This window comes from Myripristis murdjan, chromosome 16 (genome assembly GCF_902150065.1).
Source record: "Myripristis murdjan chromosome 16, fMyrMur1.1, whole genome shotgun sequence".
Lineage (NCBI taxonomy): Eukaryota > Metazoa > Chordata > Actinopteri > Holocentriformes > Holocentridae > Myripristis > Myripristis murdjan.
In genome coordinates this window covers 20,125,911-20,142,535 of record NC_043995.1, presented here as the reverse complement: position 1 = coordinate 20,142,535, position 16,625 = coordinate 20,125,911, and the positions used below count along the sequence as shown (strand labels likewise).

The 16,625-nt window shown below is 46.8% G+C and overlaps 1 protein-coding gene across 1 annotated transcript; it reads right to left on the bottom strand.

The window, feature by feature from the left end:
• Positions 1 to 1,349: 1,349 nt before the first annotated feature.
• Positions 1,350 to 15,206, bottom strand: LOC115374411 (potassium/sodium hyperpolarization-activated cyclic nucleotide-gated channel 1). Its single transcript, XM_030073290.1, has 10 exons — positions 14,141 to 15,206; positions 9,880 to 10,086; positions 9,347 to 9,569; positions 8,785 to 8,946; positions 7,540 to 7,758; positions 7,008 to 7,154; positions 6,632 to 6,872; positions 5,869 to 6,033; positions 3,930 to 5,405; positions 1,350 to 3,833 (listed from the first exon to the last, which is right to left on the bottom strand). The coding sequence occupies exons 1-10, from the start codon at positions 14,827 to 14,829 to the stop codon at positions 2,710 to 2,712; spliced, it is 4,653 nt and encodes a 1,550-aa protein (XP_029929150.1). The 5' UTR covers positions 14,830 to 15,206; the 3' UTR covers positions 1,350 to 2,709.
• Positions 15,207 to 16,625: the final 1,419 nt, after the last annotated feature.

Sequence of the window (16,625 nt, the reverse complement as noted above, 5' to 3'; positions counted from 1 at the left end):
TAATACCTCTTAACCCCTAGAGGTGAAAAATAATTCTGTCATCACCGCCTACAAAGGTTAGGGAAATGTTGTAGCCCCTTGAATGCTGACGACGAGAGCAACCAAGCAAAGTGAGAAAGAGAGCAAATGAGAGGAAGGGATGGGGGCAGTAGGTGTATCAGAGACAGCGTAATCCGCCCTCTTGAAGGAGGATATTTATTTGGTTCCAGTGAAGAGCGGGAGAGACTTAAGTGTCCCCACATTCATAAGCTTAACCTTGGATATGAGTCTGCCCGCCCTCTGCTGAGAGGTACAGGATTAAGCTGGGGGATTCAGGAGCAACAGTAGAGCAGGGACTGAGGCCAAGGCAGGACACACAGGTCTCAGCCATTGAGCAAGACACAGCTATGGCCAGGAATTACTTCGCTATGCTCTGTAGGCGAGTCAGTAAATCTCAAGTCGAGTCCCAAGGCCTCAGTGATCATGTTTGAGGCCACATCAAGTCACCAAGGTTATGTCTGAGATTAATCTTAAGTTCTTAGTACTTGAGTCCATGTCCAAGTAACCATGTTGTGTTCAAGTAGACCATGCTAGAACAAAGCAAAAAGATTATATACAAAATGTCCCAATGGATGCTTGTTTATTGATTGTAATGATTAGGATGTCAGTCATTCAATTAAAATAAAATCTTTGATATACTGATAGCTCCTGAAATAGATTCAAACTATACCGAATGTGAAAATTTGAATTACCATGGCTTTTATATTTATAAAACTACTGATGTTCCCACAAAGATGCATATTTTTGCAGGCCACAACAAATAGATTTGCCAAACTGATGCTGTAACGCAGTAACAATAGCTCCTGTCATGCTTGTAGACAGTCTTTTCCACTGTCCAACTGTTCATTTTACCCGCCAAGACTTTGAAACACTACATGGAATATAAGAGTGTGTGGAAAATGTCAACCTAATTACAAACGGTCAAGAAAAAAGGATACTGCTAGAAAGATATTTTCCTTTTTCAAATGTAATTGAATCCTAAGTTAAGGTTGTCAGTGTACTGACAGATTACTGTAAGTACGAGTCATCCATATTCTGGTCTGAGCCCTGAGTCATCAATATTACATCACTGCAACATACACACATCCTGCTACTGTGGATTGCTTACTAGCACATCATTTTGAATATGCACATATGCACCAGGCAGAAACACACAAATGAGGATATCCTTGTAAGTGCACACTCAACAAACTGATATCTAAATCTGCTTTATTCTTACAACCAGATATACACCACCACCACCACCACCATCGTCGTCATCATCATCATCATCATCATCATCATGGTTGTCATGAACATCATCATCACAATCATTGCCACTTTCATCACCATACTCAAGATCGTCATTTTAACATCATTTTTAGCTAGTTGTTATTTTTTTTTTCTTTTCAAAAGCTAAAGCTGTGATAAATAAAAAATAAAACATTTGGTCCTTAAATATACAGTCTAGGCAACATGGTATCAGGGGTTAAGACAGGAATGCATTGTTGCTACCCACACAAAACATCAAACATCACTGAACATGGCACTGAAACAGTGTCAGTGGGTGAGAGAAGGAGGAGGGAGTAAATTGGACATGATGCTGATAGAGGGTGAGTGCAAAGTGTCAGGGAAACAGAGGAAGGGAGAGTCTGTGAGCGTCAAAGAAACAGCAACCAAAGCTCAGCAATTGGATGAAAGGGAGTGAGACAGACAGAGATGAAAGACGAGGCAAAGGGGTGAGGAAGCATACACTGACTCAGGCACGTATTTACAGGGAGCGAGGTGGAACAAAATCAATTCAGCCACAGTGCACAGGGGAGCAGTATTATGTGTCACACAAAAACACAATTCAGTTTACAGAAATTCTCAGTGTGAACATGTAGGTTTAAGACTTTGTCTTTGCTCCAAAACTAAACACCACACACCTGGGACGATAAAACTACCAGTGGACTGCTCCTAATTATTCAAATTCATATGGTTATCAACTTTACAGTAACTGATCAACTCTATATCCTTATAGTTATTATTCCGATGAGAAAATATTACACTTTGGTGAAGAATGGGAGGCAAGAGGGAGGTGGAGCTGGAAACCATGAAGTGCCTGTTCTATTGCCTGCAATTGAAACTGAGGTCTTCCTCTGAACAGCAGCAAGATGGTGATATGCTCGTATTTATCTTTGTCATAGTCAGCACCCCTTAGATTGTGAGCGTCTCAAAAGTCTAAAGCGTATTGCTGTTTCCACTGTCAAGAAAACAGAGACATTTAACATAGACAGTTTTACTCTTTAACTTTCAGCTATTGCTTCCATCCCACTCTATGACACTTTTCCACTTCAGCTCCCCTGCTTGCTCCAACAATCACTAACACAGATATGCATGTATACATTTGGATGTTCACTTTGTTTCTACCCTAGCTTGCCTCAATCAACCGACCCTATAAAGTCTTTCAGTGTCTCTTGATTGATGGCTTCATTGAAAATCACATTAACACCTGATGTTCTACGACAATCACATCCTAGAGTGAATGCAAACATGTAACTGTCCACATGAGACAATGGTGGCCTATTATGGGATGCCTGGTGCCAACTCTGACACAGCTCTGTATATCCATGGCTCTGCACTTAATCAGCTCCAACAACAAAAAAGTCCATTATTCTGTATGATTTCCTTCCTCAGGGCCTTTTTTTCTTACATGTTGGCAGGCAGTTTGTGTCTTAGTCCCTCTGAGTCTCTTCTGGTCAAGGGCAGCTGAGGGTCCTTCTTACCCCCCTTAGGGGAGGTGGTGTTGGCAGGGGTGGCTGTGGGACAAGGTGCAGCTGGGGCTGGCTGGGTGGGTGGAAGAGGGGATGCCTGAGAGGTCTGGACAGGGCTAGAGGGTGTATTGAGTTTTGAGGAGTGGGTAGGGGTAGCTGCCGTGGTTGGCGTTTGTTTTGGGGAATGAGGAGAGGCAGGTGGGACGCTGGAAGGGGCGTTGGAGGAAGTGGTCGGAGGAGACACATTAGTGGCAGTAGGGTTTGGAGACAGAGTTGTTGAGGCCGAGGGTGTTGCTGGGGTCAATTTGGTGGAATGGCTAGAGCCTGGAGTGGGGCTGTGAGTAAGTACAGGAGGGGTTTGTTTGACAGGATGCACTGAGAAAGTTATTTTGGTGGGGGGAGGACTAGAAGTAGTGAGTGCTGGGGCAGGGGTTGGGGTTTGGACCGGGGTTAAGGATGTGGCTTGTTTTGGAATCTGGGTAGGGGCAAGGGGTGAGGTAGGAGTGGGGCCTCTGGAGGAGCTGGAAACAGAGGGATGGATAGGGGTAGGACTTTGGGATTTACCTGGAGATGGTATCACAGGTGTAATCTGAGTTGGGGTTAGGCTCTGAATAGGAACTGGTGAGGTAACAGAGATAGGAGAAGGGGAAAGTGTGGGGGTGAGGGTCTGAGTAGGAGTAGGGGTTGGGGAGAAGGTAGGGGCGAGGGACTGTGTCGGAGTTTGGGATGGGGTAGGGGTGCGGGTACGGGTCTGGGTTGGAGTCGGTGTTGGAGAGGGGATAGGGGTTGGGGCAGGACTAGCTCCAGACAATGGGGAAGCAGGAGGTGTGTTAGTGGGTTTGGCTCTGGGACTCTGGGGATGGGATGGGGAAGAGGTAACAGAGGACGTGGGGGGAGAGGAGGGGGTGAGAGAGGACTTAGGCCCATAGGTCTGAGGTAGCGGGACAGGGGTAGACGGAGGTGGAGTGGAGGATGGAGAGGGAGAGGATGAGCAGGGAGAGGGTGTAGGGATTGGTTTTGGGCGAGGAGTTGAAGAGAGTGATAGTGGGCTTGTCCCAGCTGAAGGAGGGGTAGAGCAGGGAGTAGGGGAAGAGGAACGAGAGGGGGTTGTAGGGATTGGTTTTGGGCGAGGAGTTGAAGAGAGTGATAGTGGGCTTGTCCCAGCTGAAGGAGGGGTAGAGCAGGGAGTAGGGGAAGAGGAACGAGAGGGAGTTGTAGGGATTGGTTTTGGGCGTGGTGTCTGGGAGAGCACAGGGGTAGGAGAGGATGGGGTGGGGGTGGGTGACGGTGTGGCAGAGGAGAGGGGTGTCTGCTTAGGAGGGGAAGAGGAGGGCACAGAAGCCACTGAAGGGGCGATGTGTGTAGCTGTTGGTGTGGGGATTGCGGCAGTGTGGGCGCCAGATTGTATGTATGTGGCAGCAGGTGCAGAGACAGCCTGTGTTATGGTGGCTGGAATAGGAGCTATGGACTGTGCTTGTGTTTGTGTACTAAAGGGTGGCATTGGTATCAGCTGTACTGGAGCAGTAGAATTAGAGGTCAACATGCCCGCACTGCCTCCTCTGGCTAACTGCCCTGCCAGGAAGGGAGCAGACAGCAAATTGCCACCAGAGGCTTTCCGATGGAGAGGCGGGTGGGGCTGCACTCCTGCCCAGGAGCGGTGAGGCAGAGTGGGCTGTGAAGCAGACAGCAGCCTGGCCTCCTGGGTGAGTCTGCCCAGTGCAGGGAGACCTTGTGAACCACTTCCTCCATGACGTAAAAGCGCCTCCTTAGCCCCCTGCTGGCTTGTCACGGTACTATGGCCATCTGATGGGGCACCAGAGGCAGCTGAGGGGTTGGTGGTAGGTACTTTGTGAATGGGTGGAGTTGTGGGCCCTCCTCCTGTGGGCGTTCCAGGGGATCCACCAATTACTGAAGGATCAGATTGCAGACGGAGACTGTAATGAAGGGTCCTTCCAAGTTGAACAGAAGCTGGAACGGCAGTGGCGGGGGTTGATGGCGTTTTAGCAACAGGTGGTGATGTCACCCCACCAGGAGGGCCCATTGGGGAGGGTGACGCAGGAAATCCTCCTCTGGGAGACAAGCCACCCATCCCTCCCACTCCCATCATTCCAATGAGGGAGCTCACAGAGGGGCGCAGAGGCTGTAACACAGGGGCGCGCGGAGGAGACAGAGGGAAAGAAGAAGAGGGAGAAGGAGAGATAAGAGGAGAGGGCAGGAATATAGCACCTCCAAGTGCATGCTGCTGTTGTAACTGCTGTAGCTGCTGCTGCTGTTGCTGCTGCTGGTGCATAAGGGCGATAGCTACATTAGTGGTAGCGGCTGCAGTCTGCAAGGGGGCATGGACCAGTGGTGCCCAGATCACAGGCCGGGGCCTCGGAGACACTGTGCCACTTCCTCCCATGGCCCCTCCTCTTCCTGCAGCAGCGGCTGCAATGGCGTCCTGCATGGCAGGCATGCTGTCATGTTTGACAATCTGCTGCACCAGTATGCTGTCACAGGAGCCCAGACTGCCCATTGCAAGGCCTCCCCCTGCCCCTGGACCCCCTCCACCCCGACCTCCACCACGACCCATACTGCCCCCCATTGAGCCACCCTGGGATGACTTTCTGAGGAGCATGGAATTCTTCCTGCCTACAGAGGAGAAACCAGAGAGAAAAAAAATTAAGGAAAAAAAAGTCACAGGGATATTTAGTCCCTGAAATATAAGGTGTGAAAACACATTTCAGAAATGAGCAGTTTGACAAAGTGAAACATTATCGTTTTTTTGAAGGCAGTTGACTACAGACTGGGTAACAGACATCAGTTTTGTCCTCAAGGTTTTTCTGTTCTTCGCTGCTGAAAATCTCTCATTCTTGTGTTATTTCAGCATTTCATGCCCTCAGCTTATTTTCAAAGATGATTCCTGACCTTTCTGCTAAGGACACTGCACAAAATGCCTTAGAAATACAGCTGAATTGGGTGGAAAACCATGACTATTTGGCAAGGTCATTAGACAAAGCTCTATGAAATCAAAAAGCTGAATGGAAAGTGGCAAGTCATCGCACAAAAAAATTGAAAGAGGAATGGATGAACCAATGAGGGTTCAGAACGTTACCAATACGGTCCAATCGGTCAACAGCCACAGTTTCAAAGGCTCGACGCATCATGGGATGTTCTTCCAGCACCTCATTGAAGCTGTCCACACTGAGGGAGTACAGACGACAATATGTATCTGCACGGACACTGGCCGTCCTCCGCCCACGAGTCAGCAAGCAGATCTCTAGAAGTGGGATTGGTTGACAATGGAAAGAGGGAATGAGAATTAAAGACTTGGCAGGGAACAGCAAGTTGTGAAAGAAGCATACATTTATTTGTAAGAGCATTTGTTCTTGGCAATACGGACTAAATAAAACATCACACTATCTTTGATCAAATACCTCAACATGAATAATGTGACAATATTTTAAGGGGATAATTAATATTGCTTTCATAGCATATTTTCACCAAGAAATTTGTAATAAACAGTTATGATGACTAAGTAGGTAGGTGCAAATAACAGAACAGCTGTAACAGTCTAATAAGTTCAGAAAATTGCATCTATTTGCTGTGATGCAGCCTCTAAAAGCAGGAAAAGACAATACCCTTGATATACAAATTCCACTCACTATCACAGTATCCATATATTTATCTCCCAGTTCTAATGAACGTTTAGTGGAATGTAAACATGTATTTGAACTTGTATTTGTCCCATTTTATGAGCCCTGACAGAATAATAACAAAACACTGATGTTGCCCTGACATCCCACATCCCACGTACTTTTGTTCTTTAGCTACCTCCACCTCATCCTAACTTCCTAGGTATGTGTGTGTGTGCCCACCTCCAAAGTATGACCCATCACTCAGCTTTGTCTCCTTGTTGCCACGGGTAAGCACACTGACTCGTCCGTGCTGAATAAAGTACATCTTCCGTCCAACCGTGCCCTCGCGGATAATGAAATCTGCAGGCTGGAACACTTCAAAGCGGAGCTTGGTGAGCACGGCAGTCACAAAGTTAGGATCAGCGTTGGCGAACAGTGGCATATTAGCCACGAGGCTACGGCAGTTAAAGCTGACTATCTCCTGGATGAAGAGAGGGAAGAGATAAAGAAAACATGGAAGGAAAAACAGATTGGAAGCTGGAGGGAAGAATGCGCTGTTTATGGTTTTAGTGCAAGAGTGTATCGTTGGTGCTCTGGGTGTTGGTGAATTTATTACCTCTTTAAGTGGCTCGCTCAGTTCTCCCAGTATGTTCTCCTCATCAAACATTTTCCCCTGGAAGCGATGTTCATAGTATTCATGGATCTTTTGACGTACGTCTGCAGGGAGCTTGTGGAATGACATGTACTGCTCCACCTGCTTGTACTGCAATTACACACAAAAACACACACACACACCAGTGAGGGGTCAGCAAATAAAGACAGCAAACACTGCACATGCACTTTTCCAGTGCCTGAATACAGAGCCTGTCTTTCCATAGCCATATACAGTACAGTTACTTCAATTCAATTCATTCATTAAATTCATTTGCATGTATTCACATATAACATTTCAACATATCATCCATATTGCACATTGCTCCCATTGTTCACCTAACACAGAAAAAAGTTTTTTTCTGAGTCTGGATGTCTGGGTATATTATGCTGGACTTTACTTAGCTGTGTTTGGAAATGGTTGGAATGAATGGAGGTTGATGGTTAAATCTGAGACAGAGGGATGAAGCAATGTACACATTCGCGTTGTCTTTTACCTTCTCCTGATACTGTCGTCGGGAAGAGTCGAGAGACTGGATGAGAGCAGTGGCGTGGCCTATGAACATGGCATAGCAGGTGGCACCCACGATCATACTAAGCATGGTGAGCCACACATCAGTCATACCCTCTGGAGCCTGGGCACCATACCCAATACACAACATGTGGCTCATGGCCTTGAACAGGGCATAGGAATACTGCACTCCCCATGTGTCATTCTGCAGTGAGTGGGAGAGAGAAAGAAAACGGGTGACAGAAAAGTGAAAGAGGGTTAGAGCGTTAATTACCCAGGCACAGCAATATTGAACCGCTCTCATTCTAGTGAGGTTACAGAAGCTTTTCTGCTGGCATCATTTCAGAGGCTCTTAGCCACACCACTTCAGAAAATACAGCTGAGACCATAACTTCAAAAGCCCAACATATGAGCACAGAAGAAAATTACTTTGAGTGCTGCAGAAGCTAGAAAACCACATAGACAATAAAATGCAAATTAACAGATTGTATTGAACAACATCCTATACAACAATAGAAGGGCTAGTGTCTGCTTGTCCGGGTTCCTGAGAGTGTGTTTGTGTGTGTATGTGTGCATCTGCATATGTTTAAAGTTGTGCGTGAGTGAGTCCAATTATATCCCTGCTCAGACATTAATGGCCCAGTGGACCATGAGGGGACTTTCTCTGGGGAAAATCCCAGCATCAGCCAGCCTAGCAACAATCACCCAGGCAACTGCTGAGACATGAGTCAGCTATTCACACAGCTGTATATCTGTGTTCGTTCATCAGTGTCCATGTCTGTGTGCTTGAATGCAGGTGATGAAATCTCCAGCAAATCCCTAGGCTTTCGACTGTTTGTGGGTGTTCACATCTCCACTTAATCTCTTTCCAGGCTTTTAATTAGGAGAATCTTTATTGTGATGATGATAGTCAATCATATTCCAGCTGGACATGTTGCTGCATGAGCTAATTAAAACAGATAGAGAGCAAACAAAATCTGCACACACACAGACACAGACACACACACATAGCCTATAACCCAAAACTTGTACAATTTTGCAATTTACATGAATATAAAATATTGTCTTCACTCCTCAAAGAATCCAAGATATCCTCTGTTTTATGTAAACAGATTCAAAGCTGTGCACAATGTCCTATTAGTTAAAATAATTAACTGAAACAAAGCATTTACATAATACAGTCAGACACATAAACACAAACACACACCCAGACTGCTGGTCAGTGACTCACCACCATGTTATTCTTGGAGACCCAGCAGTCAGGAGGGAAGTCCTGAAGCATGGGGACCAGGAACTGCAGACAGCCGTCCCAGTGGCAGAGCAGCAGCATCATACCGATCAGGTTTACAATCCTCACCATGGCACTGGCCAGGTCGTAGGTCATATGGAAGATCTGAGGAGGAGCAGAGGGAAGGAGGAGAAGAAGACACGGAGGAAGAGGGCAAATAATGGAAATGGGGAGGGGTAAGTGAGGTTTCTGAAATGTTTAGTTTGAGACATCAATGTCAGACCATATATATGTATATATGTTAAGATGACTCGTAACTCTAATAGTAACCTTTTACTATTTTACCTTCTAGCCTTCTATTTCTACTTTGTGCTGTTTTGCCAGTGTGTGCTTTTTGCCAGCAATCATTATGTAAGAGCAGGCATCATTTGCTGAATATTTCATTTTGGAAATAAACTGAGACCTCAGCACAGACATCCTCCTGTGTTTACAACTTTCACATGAATATCTCTGTCCCTTGTACTCCATTTTCTGCCTCTTGCCAATGTTTTGCGACCCTCCTCACCTCCTCCCACTGGTGAATGTAGCGGATGAGTCTGGACAGGCGGAGCAGTCGAAGCAGACTCAGGATCTTGGTGAAGCGGACAATGCGTAACGCCCTGGCTGTCCTGTACACCTCTGAGTCCAGACGGGCCTCCAAATCTACCATCAGGAAGATGTAGTCCACTGGGATGGATGACACAAAGTCCACCAAGAACCAGCTCTTCAGGTAGCGCTGGCGGATTGCTCTGCGTTAAGAGTACCAAAGAAGACCCATCACACACCTAATTTGGTCATTTGTGACCCAATATTTACATGACATAAAACCGCCCTCGTTATTATTCAGTAGAAGCAGAGCTGGAACAAGAACAAAAGCTTCGCCACTGGCTGCATTTCACCTTTACACATCTCTCACACAGATTTGTTTGAAATACACACCCAGCGGATGACCAGAAGAGTGAAGCTAAATGGTGGTAATAGAGCTGGCATTCTGCCTATACTCCATGCCGTTAGCACATGAGAATAATACACACACATTAGACACACGCTAGGACTGACCTGGGGTCTAGCAGTATCTCAGTGCTGTCCTCCTTGACTATGCCGGTCCTGAAGTTGAGAACCAGGTCGACCAAGAAGAGCGTGTCAGACACCACGTTGAAGATGATCCACGGGGGAGTGTTCTCATCCTTGAAGAAAGTGATGCCCACCGGCAATATGATCAGGTTTCCCATCATCAGTAGTAGCATCAACAGGTCCCAGTAGAATCTAGATGTGGGACATGAGGGGAGGGGGGCAAGACAGACAGAGAGATGCAAATTATCAATAACCTTGGCAAAGCTCATCAAGCCGATGCTATTTTGCATGCTGGGGTATTACTGATTGGTGTAACACTGTCATAAATAAGGGGTAATGGTCATGACATTCTCATGCTCAAGCTGAGAAGTTGAAAGCGATAAACAGAAAGAGGAAGGTGATCAAATCATCCTGACATGCTTGGTCATACCGCATTTTCAATCACCTGAGTCCATATCAGTGACCTGCTTATCCGTCCTCTCTCTGTCACTCCACACCTCTCTCTTTCTCCAGGAAAGTGTACTCACACTCTGTGCACAATTACTATTCAGCAGCTAGTTTAGTGACACAAGCTCGTGCTGTGACGCCAGCACCAGACTGATGAAGATTAAGTGTGAGTCATCACTCTGCCACAAACGTGCATACCTCTTGCTGACTTTCTCCCTTATAGCACTTCATAATCGCTGACATTAAATGCAGGCATTAATTTACAGCAGCGCATGGGCATGGACACATCGGGGTATTGTAGCTGTTGTGAGCATTGCGTCCTGACCTTGAGGACATGCTTTGCTAACTCTAATTAAAGCTAACAATTCTATAAATCTCTTCACACCACTCTGGATGTCCATGCCTCATTGGTATTCATATATTACATATAATCCACAGTTTAGTACTTTATATTGGAACTGATGAACGGTTTGACCTAACAATGGTTCCTGTAGGAATAACTAATAATTTGTCTGGTGGTGGTAATGAGGCACACACTTTTCTTCATATAAATTATATTGTTTTTTGAGTTTACTTAAATTTATCTTTGCATTTTTTTAAGCAATGTGTATTTTCACACTAACTGTATGTTAATGACACACACTTCCATGACACACATAAAAGACACCACTGTCATAATGCTATGCATTCAAACTTCCTCTCTCTGTGTGTTAGACCTCTTGCATACAAACAAATGAAGGTTAATTGAACTTCAGCAGTGCATGCAGTTTCAGCTGTCTTGAGCATCATATGCAAAACACTGGCTATGTCATCACATCTCAGTCAGTCTCCATGTATTTTCTTTGTTCTGAATGGAATTCTGCATCTCATATGAGCTCAATTTTATGCCAAATAAGATCAAGCAATAGGCAAATAGAGGCCAGATCTGAAGTAATTAGACTAGGAAGTTTGTGGTTCATCAACTGTGGAGGCTAACACGACAACTGTGGTTTGTGCCCTGTTGTGTATTGCGTGTGCTCTGTACTTGTGCACGCGTGCATGCATGCACATACGCACACACGCACACACCTGTGTGTACTAAGTGGCACTCATGCAATGTATCCGCACATACACACATAGGAATTGCAAATGCAATCAAAGTTCCTCTCCACAAGCTTCATCAATATTCCATCTCCAGCATGAACAGGTGTTCACGGAGAACTGACCTCCATCTACCTGCTCAGCTGTCATCAAACCAAACACTAATTCTACTGTAATTGAGGACATGTCTCTCCTGTGCAGCCTGGGATTGGTTCCCTGTTCACAGTTGGCCAGATGTCAGTTCTAAGCAAGGTCCCACCCACCATCCTGCCAGACATACAGACAAACAAGCAGAGCAGAGATACATATGAAATCTCTATCTCTATGTGCATTGCCATCAACTTCATTTTCACACAACTTGTCTCAATGAATGTATTCCTTTCTGTCTTTCCATCCCTCCTCCCACTTTAGGTGACTTTAGGTGCTCACTTTCCATGCGGCTCCTCGTCCCACTGTATGAACCTGCTCCTCTATTTCTGTGGCTCATTATGTATTCGTATACGTGCAGCGGCACCTCATCTTTTCTTAATGAGGTGAAGGGTGTGAGAGCTTATCAGTAGACTCAATAAAGATGGAACACACACACACACACACACACACACACACACACACACACACACACACACACACACACACACACGCACACACACACAGACTCTTCTATTCAAGGTCAGTGTCCAGACATAAACACATAAAGGGGCTGTATAAGTAATCTGTCCTTCTTCCTCTTTCCCTTTTTTGCCCTGGCCAAAGTTCACTCCAGTCTACAGGTACTCAAGTGAAAAGTTAGATGACTGAATTATGCATTATGCAAACTTAACTTGCATAATTTAGAATATCATACATAATTAATCAATATTCCAATTGTGATACTGACACAGGATAATTAGGACTATTAAGATCTTTTAAAATCTTGCATCAATATCATTAAGTGTTGGGGGTGGGTGGGGGTGCTGAGATTCAACAGGCCATTCAGTCAGCCGCACCCCTCCTTCCATTCCTGACTGACCTCATTCACCTCATCACCTGTGAGCGTACTCATAAGCAGCACTTGTGAGTGGTCATCAAATTGACAGACAGTGCAAAATGACTATGAGTGTATGTGTGTGTGTGTGTGTGTGTGTGTGTGTGTGTGTGTGTGTGTGTGTGTGTGTGTGTGTGTGTGTGTGTGTGTGTGTGTGTGTGTGTGGCTGACGAAACAAAAGTGGGCCAGGAGCCTGGGGGATCAAGTCATCCATTGTTGCTGCAGTCTGTCTAGAGATTATGAATGCTGACTGTCTCTCTGCTCTGCACCCCACATCACAGGATCGGGGGACTAGTAAGACCACCAACATCGACATCTCATTATGCACTTGTGTGTGTTAAAGGTATAAGTGTGTGTGTGGTGTGGTGTGGTGTGTCTTTTTGTAGGTTCCACACACACACACATCGTGTATGTGTATGTGTGTGTGTCTGTGTGTGTATTTGTGGCATACTGAGTTAACAAAACTCACAACAACCCTTGCATACTTGCCTAATGTGGCAAAAACATGACAAACAGAAAAGCATTTCCCATTCAAATTCCTGATATGGCATCCTCTCCTGTCTAGTGAGAACACACACACACACACACACACACACACACACACACACACACACACACACACACACACACACACACTGCCTGGCTCATCTTAACATTAGAAGGAAACTTTGATATAAGCAGGAAAACCAGCACGCTTAGTGACCACTTTTGCTTTAGGTGTTGTTGGATCTTGCTCATTCTACAGTTCATGTGGAAGAAAAATCTGAATCCTTGTACCAGAGTCACCAGCAGGGAGTGCTGTGCTGGGTTCATTCACTGTTCACATGAAAACCCACTTAACATTTTACTTAATTGATATGGAAGGCTTTTCTCCCGCCCCTGATCAGTCAAACCCCTCTTAGCTAAGTTTGTCCTTTTCTCTAATTTACATCCCCTCACTTCTGTCTTGCTCCATCCCTCCCTCTGTTTTTCTGAGGCTACAAAAGGCCACAGCAAGTCTCTATATATTTGCCTCAAGCCCCCCTTTCTTCTTATTCCCCCAATTATTTTCTCAGTGCCCTTCTGCTATTGGTGACCTGTCATTGCTGCATGATATCCACAACGGAGAACTCTTCTCCTGCTCTTTGCCCTGTGCATCAACACCTCTTCTTCACACTTGGTCCTGCCCTAAGTACTGCTCACCCACTCCACTCCTCTCTCTCATCTTCCCTTTTATCCTTTCACATCCTTGTGTTTTACTTTGTTTTCTTCGGGGCGTCAGTCTCCCAGTGCATCTTTCGCCTCTCCTCTAACCCTTACTTCACTTTTCATTCACCACTCTGGTGCTCCATTTGTTTAATGTGTTTTCAACGCATCATATTTAGCTGCAAGTCTCTCTTGTCTCCACCAATTTCAAATCAAACCTTTCCATTTTCCTGTGGCAACAAACTGAAGAGGCTGCTAAATGTGTTATCTATTCCCCTGTCCCTCTTTCTCCCTCTCCTCAAGTGCACATCATCAGGCCTCAAGTGATTATTTGAGTGTTTCATTTTGTGTGCATAATTTAGCTTGTATGCTACTTTTATCCATACTTGACCTGAGGAAGCATTTATGCTATATGATACAAGTGATTTTTTTTTAACAACCTAACATTAATGTAACTGTATTCCCCAGCATTTGGAAGTAGCCTGTGAGTGTGTATGGATGATTCAGTACCTGAAGTCACTGTAGGGGTGTATGATCCACACCCCTGCAGATTTCAGTCTTTCTTGCTCCAGTGCCACAGCTTTGTGAGACCCGAACATACGCAAGCTAAACTTGTTGACCCCAGGCTGAAGCATGGCTCCAAACTGTCTCTGGATGAAGGTGCTCTGGTTGGAGTAGCTGTAGTCCTCTCCGTCCAGACCCATCCCAAAGCCACCCATCCCAGACAGACCCCCCATCTCAGGAGTCCCCGCTGCAGTGGTGTTGCAGGCCGTGGTGGTGGTGGTCTCTGGGCCGGTAGCCACCACCACCACCCCAGTGCCGGTGGAGGAGGTGGAGGCAAGGGCGGCGCGGGACGAGGCGAAGCCCACAGAGCGAGGCTGGGCCTGGGCTGAGGAGGAGGGCGGAGGTGGCGGCAGGGGCACCGGGGTGGTTGGGGTCCCCGCTGTGCGAAAAGGTAGGCCGTCTCTGGTAGAGGAGCTCATGATGGAGAGGCGACGTCGGCCCCCACCTGAGGCACAACTGTCGGCCCCGACGGAGCCCTTCTCTCCCTCCAGGGAGGCCTGGGACAGTCTGTACCCCGGGGAGGGCAGGCTGCCCTTACTGCGACGCTTCGAGTCCCCGTTACGCCTGGGGAGGCTGTCACCCCCAGACCCCCCAGCACTACTGGGGGTACCCACACCCCCTGCCACCCCATCCATCCCAGAAGGATGAGGGTTAGGGAAAGTGAATATAACCTGTAACTCCCACCCCCCTGTGGAAAACTACTGGTTTTGCACAGTTGACCTGTCTAGGTTATACAGGTTACGATATCAATGTCAATTTGAATGTTAAGCTAAGGATGTGTAGCTTCTCTGTCTTTTGTCATTCTCCTGGAGAAGACAGTTCACGCCTCAGCCCTCTCTCCACCCATGTGTCCATCCTTACCTCAGCGCCCTTGGAAATAGCCACTTAAATCCAGCAATAAAATCTCTCAGCCTGCCAGTATGACGCCAGCAGCAGCAGTCACACTTTTCCTCTATTCTCTCTGTGTCTCGTTTGTCCTTATAGATGTTTCTGAATCATTCCTCCTTCCTCGTCCTTGAAACGTTGCTCCCCGCCCGAGGCCCTCCCTCTTCTCTCCACAGCCGCCCTCAACGCTCCGACGCCGGGCATATTGGCACCGGATTGCCGGTCTTTTGTAGATAACGGAGCTCGCCACTCACTGGCCGTCGGTGTCCTGTCTGTGTGTGTCCAGGCTGCTCACCCCGTTTTGCTGTTTTCAACGTATATCATTATATAATAGATTACCAGAACGGCGGGGAGACGCGGTAGATTGGGGAACATTCATCCGCGGATGAATGACAAGGACACTTGAGCCCCTGTCAGGAGGGATGGGTTGTTAATGGACATAAGGGACGCACATAATAGGCACACAGAGGCGCTCAGACTCCGAGGCGCACTGATTCATTCTGACGCGCACACTACCAGAAACACGCACACTGAAATACAGACCGACAGAGACGCACAAGACGGGCGAAACAAGTGAAATAATCCCAGATGCAGCCCATATTCTCGCGGAATCGGTGGCATGCTCTTAATTTCAGTGTCCGAATGGCAGAAACACAGTCATCGTGATGGAAGACGCGCTGAAATGCTGCCTACTCGTGAATGAGGCGCGCAGACAAGGAGAGACTGTGGGTCTCCGCAACAGGGTTTTTTGTAAAATTTATGTCACGAATGCCGGAATTAACCTGGTCAGGTGTTCAGAGTCATACGCCCGATATCTTCCGTTCTTTCCCCGGCAGCGCCTGACATCTACCCCCAGTTCTGCCGACTTTCAGTGACATTGTCTTCTGTGACTATAAGGCAAGGTTACGGCAGCATCCTTTTCCCTCGCATCCCACTGAAGACAAATGACCAGGCAGTTAGTTAACAATGGACTACTCCAAGGTTAAACGGCGCGCTGACATAGCCTAAATTCAATCCACGTTGAGAAAAAAGAACAACTTGTTGAGCGTTTTGGATTATGCTCCTTGATAGACTTTTTAACGCCTAATCGCGTCCAATCTGGTTGAATTGCACTTCTTATTCCGACTCAAAACGCCGATCCTCGTGCAGGGAAGCACATCCACACGGGCGCACGCGGACGTACGCAAATGAAATATTAAATAAATAAATGTGCACACGGAGGTCTGAATCTAATCGGCTTGTTGCCATGGCATCGGCATCGGCATCCGCATCCCCATCATTTTTCCCCCAAGGCCGCATGCCCGGCCGGCGCAAGACACAAGCATCCATCGCAGGTACAGGTCGCGCGTCATCCGCTCTCGCCACACAACGAGGGAATTGCGTGATGGAGAGAGAGAGAGAGAGAGAGAGAGAGAGAGAGAGAGAGAGAGCGAGAGAGTGAGTGAGAGAGAGCGAGAGAGAGAGGGGCGGGGGGATTCAAGGCACTTTAGAGCTGAGAAGGACACACTAAGGAAAGAGAAGGATGACACAGGGGAGACAGACACGA

Excerpts from the sequence above, each read along its gene's own strand:
- LOC115374411 (XM_030073290.1), bottom strand. The coding sequence starts at position 14,829 with ATGGATGGGGTGGCAGGGGGTGTGGGTACCCCCAGTAGTGCTGGGGGG. Across the intron at positions 8,947-9,346 it reads ACATTCACCAGTGGGAGGAG|ATCTTCCATATGACCTACGA; the intron begins GTGAGGAGGGTC and ends GCTCCTCCTCAG. Across the intron at positions 3,834-3,929 it reads CCCTCCTTCAGCTGGGACAA|CTGGGACAAGCCCACTATCA; the intron begins GCCCACTATCAC and ends CCCCTCCTTCAG.